The 12,687-nt window shown below is 36.8% G+C and overlaps 1 protein-coding gene across 1 annotated transcript in view; it reads right to left on the reverse strand.

Annotated features, from left to right (window-relative positions):
* The window catches only part of LOC110164994 (contactin-3-like), a 68,527-nt gene that overhangs the window by 32,067 nt on the left and 23,773 nt on the right, over positions 1-12,687 (reverse strand). The window contains exons 8-11 of the mRNA XM_055166030.1: positions 6,263-6,399; positions 2,537-2,666; positions 1,791-1,941; positions 259-386 (exon numbers count right to left, since the gene is read on the reverse strand). Of these exons, the coding sequence (XP_055022005.1) occupies positions 259-386; positions 1,791-1,941; positions 2,537-2,666; positions 6,263-6,399 (546 nt within the window). The remainder of the gene's footprint in view (positions 1-258; positions 387-1,790; positions 1,942-2,536; positions 2,667-6,262; positions 6,400-12,687) is intronic.

Consider the following 12,687-nt stretch of genomic DNA (forward strand, 5'->3'; position numbering starts at 1 on the left):
AATTAATCCCAAATGTTTTGAAGGCTGCTACTTAATTATGCTAAGGTTCTTTGTTTATCGCCTAAGAGGACAGCCTTTCCAATGTTTTGACAGCCTCCTTAGAGCATGAGTTTGTTTATGCTCACTACCCACCGGTTATTGACTCGCGTCCTTTGCGGTCAGAGGCACCCATTTGTGATAATCTTTACTGTGCAATAAATTGTGCTTACTAAGTGGCGAGCACAACACTTTTCAGGCTACTTAATAGAGCAAACTCACCAGTAACAAGCAGGCGCCCCGTGGTACTAGACATGCCAAATCTATTCCTGGCGAAGCACGTATAGCTGCCTGCGTCTGACTTGCTCACGTTGGCCAGTCTTAATGTGCCGTCAGGGGACAATCGAATCCTGCAGAGGCGGACAGCTGTGTCAGTGGAGGGACTTCACAATCAACAACTTCACATCTCAGCTTGTCAATGATCTTGTAATTTTCAAGACAGTTGTTGGTATTTGGTTTCCAGCTTCCAGCTAAGGTAGCACAAGATTTTTTTTTTTTTTGACAATGACAAACGTTTCCACAATTATAAAAAATGCTGATTTTTCACAATTAAAATAAAAAATAAAACAAATAAACTAATATAAACTATTATAAACTGTTTCTGTTAGCATTTTGTGTTTTGGTTGTCTTTTCAATTATCCATTCATAACGAATGAGCTAACTGTTTTCAGATTCTCAGACTAAAACCAGTTTGCAATAAACCTTAGAGGGCTCTCTATGCTGCGATGTGCCCTCATTATGATGACCACTAATGGATTGCGATTGTATTGCTTTTTTAAAATGCTTGTTAGAGTGGTACATTTTGAGCACTCTCCTTGAATTAATGATAGATTTTTTCTCTTTAAAATTTTAAGGGAAAATAAAGTGACTAGTGCAAATACGAAACTTTTAACAAACAAAATTTATATGGAGAGCATGTATTGCTTTTATTTTTCACTTGGATAAAGAAGCCTTGTTAGTCATCCAGTCATTTTTACGCTAATACTCACTAATCCTGTAAACACAAAATATGCCTCTGGTTTGGAGATGCTCTGAGTATAAACTTTTTTTTTAAATAGATATAAGAAATCACAGAATAAATATGTGGAAATTAGACAAATATAACAAATAATATTTTCACACTTAGAAGAACTGAGGTGAATTTTTGACTATTAACTCTTAATATGAAAATAACTAGGAATGCACCGATCCAGCAATCCTGATATTGCTACTTTGATTTTAAGTATCTGCCGATATCCGATACCTACAAAATAGTACTTATTTAATTAAAACAAAGCTCCATTATTACACAAGAGATCCAATAATGTTATATCCTTCACATCACGACTGAAAAATTTCATATGAATAAAAGTTCAAACATTGTGAGACATTCTACACCAAAATCAGTCTGTAAATAGTCTTATTACAATCCCAACCAGAATATTGGTTTAAATATTATCATGTAATCGATACCCGATCCAGCAAATTTTCCAGTATCAGTGCTACTTAAAAAAAAACAATGGAATGAGTTACTGTGTAACCAAAATACACAATACCATATATAGCAGGTCAAATACTTCTTTTTAAGATTTGATGGACTTAAATTAAGTCATCTTTTGGGTGAATAGTGCTGTTGTCAGAAATAAAAGGCTGGGTAAAATTTATTCTAGCTGACCTTTCATTTTAGCCTGTAGTTGCTTATACTATATTGCGAATCTTTCACAAAATGCCAAGTAAACGGCTAAGTGCTTTTGAAGTGCAGATAGTGTTTTCACCTGTCACTGGTGTGAATGGGCAGGTTCCCTTTCTTCCACAGGATGCTGGCCATGGGATACGCCTGGGGTTTGCACTCCAGTGTTACTGTGGATCCTGCCTTGGCTTTGAGTAAGGCTCTGAGGACATTCCCTGTGAAGTCTGGAGGGGAGGCTGATGGGAAAACATAGTAAACTGACTTAAGAAAAGAGCAAAGCAAATCATGATGGACGGTTTCAAGGTTTGTTAGGGGAACTGAAGATGTTAGAATCAGCATTAGACTTGGACAAACTTTATTGATCCACAAGGGAAATTACTTGGACAAAGTAGCTCACACATCACAATACAATATAATAACAAAGAGAAAAAATAGAAATGGTAATAATAAATTCTAAATAAGTAGCAAAAATATCAAGAGACTGGTGTCAAAAAATTATATAAATGTGTATGTATAAGTCAAAATAAAATAGAAATAAGTAATAAAAATAAACACTGAGGATGAGTGAAGTACAAGCATTTCAAAAAGGAAGTCGTGAATGATTTACGACAGAAAAGACTGAGTGCTCTGAATGCCACTACTACCATTCCCATACATCAAAGAGACTCACCGCACGATGAAGAACAAATGTTTTAAATGCATTTGACCCCACAAAACCATCCGTATTGACCCCATTACCCACTAATCCGTACAACCTTTTCGACTGACAGTGAGATGACCTTTCAAATTCTGATTGGAGGATTTGACACACAGATAAAATGCCATTCGTACCTAAAACCATGAGTTCAGCGGCGAAGTATATGACCCCGTGCTTATTCTCGGCCACGCACTGGTACATGCCCGCATCCGCCAATGTGAGCACGGACACTGACAGCACGCCCTCCTCCACGTGGATCCTGTCCTGTGAAGAAGAAAACGGGATAAAAGAAAAGCAATTACAACAAAAGTCTAAAAGGTGGCTCTTGCTTGGCTCAGCAGGCTTCAGGGCAAAGGAGCAGCAAGCAGCATGTTAGCTTCAAGGCACTATCACTGGGCGTCGATCAAACAAGGAACACTGGTGCTGTAAATTGGAGAACAAATAAAAGTTTTTTCTCAGCACAGCAGTACATTACACAAGACGCCTTCTTTGTTGTTTTGTTGGAGATATTCTCACACTCGGGGCTCGGGTAATAAAGTGAGCTGCATATTGTTTGGCTAATCATTTCAGGGTGTGAGTAATGATTGTGCAGTTGTTGTAGTTGATAGAGAAATACAAAATCAGAGAAGTACTTCAATGGTTTGGGTATCTAGCACTTTCCTTGATTGCAAAAAGTATATTTCAAAAATTATGCTTAAAAAAGGACAGCTATTGAAAAAAATCTTTCTTTTGAAGACAGACTGCTGAGACCAACTATTACTGCAATTTTGAAAAAAGAATCAGTTTTGATATTCTTAAATCAATTAAATACAGGGCGAGCATGAGACTTCAATTCTAAACCATTCATTTAAAACACCATAATAACATCTTTGGTTCAGTTTAGCAGTTGCAAAAGCTATGATGACGCATCAGTCTAATCAATTATGGTTATTAAGTCTCAGTTTGTGATTTCTGTTTCCGCTATAATTATATTGATTATATAATAATAATTCTACTTGCATTTCTTATTGTGTTACATTGTTATATGTGTCTAGTCAGAGCAGAGACTTCTGAGTTTGAGTATCCAAGGGTAGGCTGGAGCTTGAGCTTCTAAATAGTCCATCTGGAATAAAGGTGAGTGTGAATGGTTGTCTGTCACAATCTCCATGTGTTAACATTGCCATTAAATGAGCTCCAGATTACAGCCAAACACCAAAACTATGTGTAGCTTCTTAGCAAGACAATACAATAGCAAGTTGAATATAAAATTACTATTTTTTTAGTCTAGGCTGTCTGTATTGAAAAATATATATCGTAAAATGTCATTTTATACATGCAGCAAATGTGAACAACAAAATGCCATTTTGCAGCAGTTGTATTGTCTTTAGTTTGACTGAAAGGAAAATAAGACTAGACTGACACCTAAAAGAGATATGAAAAAGACCCCTATACCATACGGCATGTAAAACGTGATGGTAATGACACTGGTGGCAGCAAAATGTAATTGCATCTGTCCTTTTTGAAGGCGGTTGTTAAGCTAATGGTTCGATCAGCTAATCTCAATTTAGGCTCTGTTTCTGTAATGAACCAAGAAAGAGGCACCCAGACGCAATCATAAACATCATTTGCATTCACACTAAAGGAATAGCTCTTTCTCAATGAGATTTTCACCAAACATCCAAAAGATTTGCCGGCTCTGGCAGCAGTGAGGAAAAGTCAGGCGAGGTCATAGACAGCAGTATTAAAAAGACTCACTGTCTGATATCAATCTTTTTCATTTGACAATACAGGAGATGAATGATTACTCGTTCAGCATACAATGAAACGCTTCAATTAATAAGTCTGTGGCCAATAGCTGTGCTGCCACTCAAGTTACTTGGATAGCACAGTCTCTCAGGGAGAGATGTATTACCTCCAAACGTATTGATGTGAGAGGACATGACAAATCATCACCGTATGTTTTTGTTATTTATTGCTTATGAGGGAAAGGCCAAAGAATTCTAACATTATTGATGGTAGATCACAATTTAGACTTTATCTACATCTTTATATAGCTTTTAAGAGGTACTAAAGCTATTTGATGCTTCTTTCAATTCAGTCATTTTCACTTTCTGGGCCTGAGTTATCAATCCATGTGTTAAACTTAAAAGTAGCATGAGTAATTTGTGGGCGTGTTGCGTGTGATTTACCATTAGGAACTGCTCTATAGTTGTAATAAATCTGGCAGCACCCGCTAAACAGCTTCATTTGCATTTCCTCTGAATCAAATTTTGCGCACGTTGGCGAAAACTCTCTCATAGGAACAAAACTGAGCTGTGTCTTTTTTCGCGTCAGATTTTAGCTCCACTTTTAGTATGTTTAGCTGTTTAGCACAAGAGCAAACACACTTAATAAATGAGGCCCTCTGTGTGTAAGTAGCTATGCGTTACACAGAGAAGCACTGAACTATCTCCAAAATAGCAAATTGTTACAGGGGATCAGATCACAACAAGGCTAAGCAATTAATCAAGTTTTAACTGAGATTTTGTTATGTTAATTGTCAATGATCAGCTGGGGTATTTTTAATCAAGGGGTCACTAGAAGCATGTGGCTTTGGGCAGAGTTCAGACATTGGCAGTCTTTTTTGTTTTAAGCAGCAATTAATAAAAGTCTGCATTGTTTAAGTTCAGGAAATTAATATTGATTTTAATTAGTTTTTCATAAGACAACAAGAAAATGAATTGAAAATTGTGATCGATCAACATGAGAAATTAAAATATGATGCGTTTTCCATGTCACCCTTCACTAAATCTTAATATATTTTTTAAATTATTGTAATAATGTAAATTTCTTATATTGTCTTTTTATTAAATTACCCAAACCTCCTAAAATGAAGCTTAAATTTATCAAAACCATGCAGGAGCCAATACATGCATCTCCGGTGGTCTGAACCAAGGTGTTCTTTTGTATTGTAAACTGCTCTGGAGATTAAGCCCATTGTCCCCTAAATCTGCAGCAGCTTTACCATGCAGCATGAATAATGAAAACAACCAGTGTCCCTATTCACAGGAAATGGACCCATCTCACAGGGACCGCACTGATCCTCCCTAAGACTGTGTAATCTGCCAAAAGGTAGCGGCAAAGGAAGACAGTTACATCCACAACTCATCACTCTCCGCTGTAGGCTGAATAACTGCAATGTGTTTCAGCCCATTGCTTGACAAAGTACAGAAAATGCAAGAGGAGAGATTTGGTTTTTAAATGAAATGTCAGGAGGTGGTTGAGATGGAAACTGAGCAATTTACCTTTAAAATTAGAAAGTGGAGCAATTTTGAGCTAAAATCAACCCAAAATTACAACTTGCATAAAACCCAATTTGCTTGGTCTAAACTTTCACTTTTCAGGAGTTAATGTGTGAGTTAAACTACAAATACATAAATGTGTGGGTGTTGACATGCATTTTAAAATACTGATGTTGGCAAATACTGATTATCGGACACAACTGCAAGACATATTGAAGATCATATCGACTAAAAATCAATGGGCAATGCCTATTTTTTAATGTTTTTGGGATCCAGGATCAAACCGCATTTGGAAAACCTCGAAAAACCTTGTAGAAAACATTGCAAAAACCTCCTACTTAAGGGTGGACGATATTGACAAAAATGTATCTCTTGATATTTTTTAAGCGTGCATAATAAACGTGCCTAGAAATGATCAAGTATTACACAAAATTTGAATGAAGCATAAAATTAACCACAAAAACGCAGAAATATTTCACTCTAACTATTTCATTTAAACACAATATAAATGTTTTAATATATTGCCCAACTACTCCAACTGCGAAAATATAGGGTAGTGGATAGTGGTACTGGCAGTGCTGCAGACAGATGTAGACTTACCTCTGGCACCAGTTGCTGTCCGTTCTTGAGCCAGGTGTAGGAGGGTTTGGGTTTTCCATTGGCGCGGCATTCCCAGTACAGGCGCTCCTCTATGGCCAGGGCAGTGTCCTTCATGGTCTGAATCCACTGGGGTTTGGCTGTGGACACATCATATACTGCTTTGAATGTGCAGCACTTTAATTTATCTCATCAAATATGCACTAAAATCAAGGACACATCCTTAGACTGCTGGACAATGAAAATATTAATACTATATTTTATTCAGTTGTATAGCTTACAGTATGTATGGCTGAGTTTACACTTGATACAGATACAGAAATTATTTTATTTACCAATTGACACGGAAATGGAAAATATAGCACTGAAAATAATCCAATGAATGTATTTACAAACAGCTAGTTCAGGCAGTTCTTATAATGTCTGGATTCTTGGCCTCACCACAGGGTTGAAGACGCCATTATAAACAGAAACCAACAGAGTGGATTTATTAGATATGTTGTATAATTATAACAGCTCAGTTTTACCATTACTCAAACAAAAAGATAAAAAAAATAACCAAATACGGTCTTAGCTTTAAAAATGCATGTGTCTGGAGACCACATGAGACAAGCAAGTGAATAAACACATTTAGTCCAGCTGTTTTCCACTAATTAGCAATGAACTCTTGTCTCTCTGAAATCTATTTCTAATATGTTACTTTGTTCAAGACTCACTTTTCAAATGAACACAAGACAAACAGGTGCTCTCTCCACCCCTCTCTAAATCCTGAAGACTTTGTATTTGTCCTCATTCAGAACACAATGACTATTTTTCTTCAGAGTTTGACTAATTGAATATACCCAATCAATACTCGCCCCGTAGTGAGAACACTTTTACAAGTCAAGTCTCATCTCAAATCAAATGCATTTTGCTCTGCTTTGTCTGAGACATGAAGGACCTGGGATTTTCAATCAGGGCCACTAAGAAGATGATTGGAAAGAAAACAATAAAATAAAATAAAATAAAGAACTATCATCAGTTCAGTGATTTGTCATGTTCATATTTTATTTTCTTCTGTCATCTTTTAGGCCTACAAACATGATATGCACTTTTTTATTAGTAAATCTACAGCAATGTGCTTGTGCTGTTACATTTTAAACATGTATGCAGTGTGCATACATTTTAAGGAGACTATGATGCCACAAATTAGGGCTCAGAATTGAAGGATCCCTCACAATTCGATACTTGACACATGGTTCACATACGTGCCATAATCAATATATTTCACACAATATTCTGCAACATATCACTATTTTTAAGTTTCCTGAAAAAAACATCAAAATTGTAGTACTGTTACAAATTAATTTAGTGAAATATACCAAAAAAGTCTTATCATATACAGATATAGTCTAGCACTATATCGATACAGCAGCCCATGATAAAGATCATGATAGGGGGGGGTCTAATACGACGGTCAGACAGCCGTTCTGGACTTTTCCAGAACGCACAGAATTACAGAATTTGGGGAGTTTACAAAACATTTATTTAAATCTTAAATTTGTAGTCAGAATTGTTACTTTTAAATGTTTGTGATCATAAAATGGGCAATTAAGTGTGTTTTGGCATTGCCAATGTAAAGTAGAGGCTGTTTTTAGACTATGGACAGCCACCATAGTCTCCTGTATGAATGTGAACACTGCTCGTGTCTCTAACTAGATTCAAGATATGCCATTTTCCCAAGTAAACACATTTGCTTGATCTGTGTAAGTTACTAAAATGTAAATACACAGGCAAGAACATTAGCAATTCAAATATGACTTGGACAACATAACTAAATTGTTCAGTTGTGTCTTGTATGTGTAAGGTTGTGGTAATTAAGTGATTTATACTGCTTATCAATTATATGTATGTGCACTTGTCCCCTTAAGAGTAGTATTGGGACTATTCCCGGTTACTGTAGGCAAGACTATCAATTCATGAGACAGTGACCCACATAAACTGTATACTGCTCTACCCTGGGGCCCTGACTCACTTTATGGGCGACACTAATCTAAATGAGCATTTTCTTAGACAACTGAATACTACAGGGGGCCGTTAAAAGTACACAGACAATTGCAGGTCTCCTCCAAGTACTGTCTTGTGTAAACTCCATCATTGAAATGTGTTTTGCAGCTCGTGGCAACTGAGCAGAGAGCACTATAAAAGTAAAAAGGGTTTTCAATTGCAACCTTTCTGAGCACTCAAAGAATAACCTCTCACCTCAAGTCAGAAAGTTATAAACTACAACTATAGCCTTTGTGCATTCGCCTGTCATACATAGACTCACTGGTGACCACTTTATTAGGAACTAGGAACTATTCCATGTCTGTAAAAACAACTACCCATGTCCTTCCTGAGACATGCTGAGTATTTTAACAAAACGTTGCTGGATTGACCCCTTCATTGGAGGGTTAGGGTCGAATGGTCAATTGTTTTTCCTCTTTGTAGTAAACTTTTGTGTCTTAGCCTGACCCTAAAGCAAAAACCTGCCGTGTTTGGCTGTGGCTGATGTTGGTGGGATTTGGAGAAGAGTTGAGAGAGCAGATGCTAGGACTTCAGAACCACATTACTATTACCAGGTGGAGGAAAGGGTCTATCATTTTTCCAGATACACATGGTTAAGGCTCTAAAATGCTGCTCTTATAAAACCCTACTGCCTACATTTGAAATGTACCACAAAGTGCTTCACACAGAAATACTATAATGATTAAAAACAGCAGCTACCCCACCCCACTGTTTCCATATATACAGCAATTTACATAGAAACGTAAAGTATAAAGGTTATACAAAAAAAAAAAAAAAAAAGCAAGCTAAAATTAGATGAAGGCTAAGTAAAATAATAATAATTTTATTCAGAACAATAATTAAATTTAAAACAAGTAAAAATTTCAATTGAAAGCTAAATTAAAAAGATTTGACTTAAAAATATGAAAACTCACAGCAGACCTCAGATCCTCAGGCAGGTAGTTCCACACACAGGGCTGTAAAAACTGAATGACGCCTCACTGTGAGATTTAGTTTGGACTCTTGGGACAGTTAAAAGATAACTATCTGAGGTCCTGAGAGTCCGAGAGGGCTTATATGATAAATGCAGATCAGATAAATAAATAAATGAATAAATAAATAGGACTAACACAATTAAGAGCTTTATAAATAAAAGAAAAAATAACTTTAAAATCTATCTTGAAGCTCACAGGAAATTAAAGTAATCAAGGAAGCATGGACTTTCAAGTGTAACTACATAAATTCTGTGCTCTTCGCTGAAACTACATGAAACAGAGCATATCATTTGATTTATGGCTGTGCAATTAATAAAAATTAATTAAGATCAAAATTCACTGATTTCTAATTATCAATGATCAGCTTGGGTCTTTTTAATTAAGAAGTCGACAGCCAATTTTCTGTCAGTAAAAGCATGTGTTCTGGAGCAGATGTCCAATTTTGGAGAAAGAAATATTACTATTTTTGTGTTACATAACACAAAAAAATCTGTATCTTTAGATTCAGAAAATTTATTTAACTTTTTTTTTTTAATTTGTTTTTACTAAGACAAAACTGAATGAATTTTAAACTTAACGAAAATTAAGATTATTCAACATAAAATAAAAATAAAATAATAAAAAATAACATTATGAATTTGCTTCACATATCACCCAAGAACCCACATTTGTTGGTTTGTATCCAGGTAGGACACCATGACAACCACTTCTTACAACCACGTCCTGAACAGTATTAGACTAAACCATTTTCCTATTTGAATTATGTGATTTTGTCCCCCTTGAAGCCGATGATCATAACAAGATAAAAAAAGTCTATGATAACATTCTACGTCCCTCTATCAGCAGAGTCAGGAAGCAATGACTGATATAAGGCAATGTTATAAAAAAAAGTCCGATAATGTTATAGCTATTATTGCACTACATCACAGATCTCAAAACATCATTCAACACAGCTTTCTTGAATGTCACACAGAAAGATTGATATGCCTCGTATCTCGTGTCAGAAATTGATTAGCAGTGCATAGCCACGACTTGATTAGCTTAATTAATATGAGAGTGAGAAGCAGGGAGCAGGGAGAGATGTTGACTAAGATGTTGCTAAGTGTTTATGCAAAAATAAACCATCACTGGAGAGACTTAGCCTAATCAATGTAGTAATCTAACTTGAGACAGTGAGAGTGAGTTGGCACTTGGGTTAAAAGCTTTTCTGCAGTTTTTCTAGAGCAGAGCGCAGTGTTCTGGGCTGTGCTCCTAAGTCGCTCAGTGTGTGGGAAGAGAAAATGTGGATAATGCTACAGATCGGAGCTGGTGGGGAAGTCACTGGGGGCTTTCTGATTCGGTTTAGACTGATAAAACTATGTAATCCAATAGAAACTGTTATGCCGCCACACCAACAAATTAGAATATCGAAGAAGGCAGCACATTCAGTATGCAGTAAGTGATGCGCATGCAGGAGGTTGTTAGTATAACTGTTTCACGTCTGTACTAATAAAAATCAGAGGGCTTCCATAAACAACAATATATGCAATAGGGATGGGACAATATCTCATGCCACTAGAAGATAAAACAAGAAGAGTTTAGATTTAAGGTTAAAGAGAGGGTATTTTACTTCGATGGGGTATTAACTGCTAACACATTTAGGTTGCCATGTTACCTTTTATTGTGTTGAAAATGCTATATTTGTGGAAAATAACATATCAACATGTTTCATAAGTTTTGCTCTGAGTCTCCCCTCTACACTAAGTCACTGTAATGAAACTACTGCACATCTCATCAGGTTTGTCAAATTGTTGTGTATAGTTTAATCATGCGTTTGTATATTTACGGAGAATTGTCGCGTAGGAGCATGGATAGCATAGTTTCGTGGACAGAATCATACTGCTAACAGTAATGAGGGTTTGAATAGAGCTTGGAAGAGATTGCTAAATTACTGAAACATGCATGGGTGACATCTAAGGCATCTCAGGCATGTTTTTGATGAGGGAACGTTAAAATATAACATTCTCAATTTAAAAAGTTCAAACTTCAGTTATATGAGAAACATGAAAAGTTCACTGTTTGAACAAATAGCACCATTATGTCACTGAACAAGAATAAGAAGGAAGTAAACTTTTGATGTAAGCTCAAGTCTGTTACAATACATTCCTTTTTCCTCACAGAACAACTGTCAAAATAATTAGCTTTCAGTATCAACAAATATGGTTCAAAATGTGTCTCCCATTTGGCCGCCTTTGTCTTCTTCTTGTTAAGTTCAAAGACTACGAACAGTCAGTACACGCTGAAGTTTTGTTTAGGTTTTTTCTTCATACTATTTTTTAAACCTTTGTCACATGTCGTTTAATGTCATAAGCCAAATGCCAGAATGTGGAACCTTTCTATAAGAGACATGAGTAAGGCTACGTTCAGACTGCAGGGCTTAATGCTCAATTCCGATTTTTTTGTGAAATCCGATGTTTTTGCGAGGTCGTTCACATTTCCAATTAAATGCGACTTGTATGTAATCAGCTGTGTGAACGTAAAACGGCCCGAAAGTGTCCCGCATGTGCACTGGAGACACAATGACGTCAACCGCAGCGAGCGTGCTCTGTGTTTACAGAAGTTGTCCAAACATGGACGCAGCATTGAGCACATGGAGATTTTAAAGTTCCTCTCGTACCGGAGCCAGAACATGAACAACTTACTTGTTTTAAGGAGGAGATTGAGAAGGAGAAGGACGAGGTTTTTGTCCGTGGTGTTTTGTGGGACAGCGGCAGCGACGTCCATTGAAAGGAACGTGTGGATGTGGAGACGCAGCCAAGAGTGGTGAGTGGCCATGTACTTCGCTTCAGTGACTCGGAGTTCATTAACAATTTTCGCCTACTTCAGCGCAGAATAGTGACTTGTTTGTGGCTTGTTGATAACGTGTAGGTCGGATGAATGCGCTTTGGCCGTTCACACTGAAGTCGCATGTCAAAAGATCGGATATGTATCGGTTTCAGGACCACATATCCAAGTGGCCTGGGTCGCATTTGAAAAAATCGGATCTGTGTCGTTCAGACTGTCATTAAACGATCGGATACAGGTCACATAGGGGCCAAAAAATCGGATACAGGTCACTTCAGGCTGCAGTCTGAACGCAGCCTAAGTAGTGTTATCTGTAATTTAATGCCATACTGGAGAATATTCCAGGCAAAGCAATGACATTTACAAAGAGACAAACAGTCCCTCCTCTATAAAGGTTACACAGTGCACCTTTAAAGGACTCTTAAGCCATCTTATAATTCTGTTACCTCACCAAAAACATACCTGTTGTTGTGTTTTTTCTTTCATTCACACATGTTCGACTATCTCCAAAGCTCAAAATGCTCTGTTCCACCTCATGATGTCATTGTGATGTAGTAGTTTTTTACCTTTATTGAACAGAGAAGG

Source organism: Boleophthalmus pectinirostris, unplaced genomic scaffold (genome assembly GCF_026225935.1).
Source record: "Boleophthalmus pectinirostris isolate CB_2022bp ecotype Guang Dong unplaced genomic scaffold, ASM2622593v1 HiC_scaffold_8, whole genome shotgun sequence".
NCBI lineage: Eukaryota > Metazoa > Chordata > Actinopteri > Gobiiformes > Gobiidae > Boleophthalmus > Boleophthalmus pectinirostris.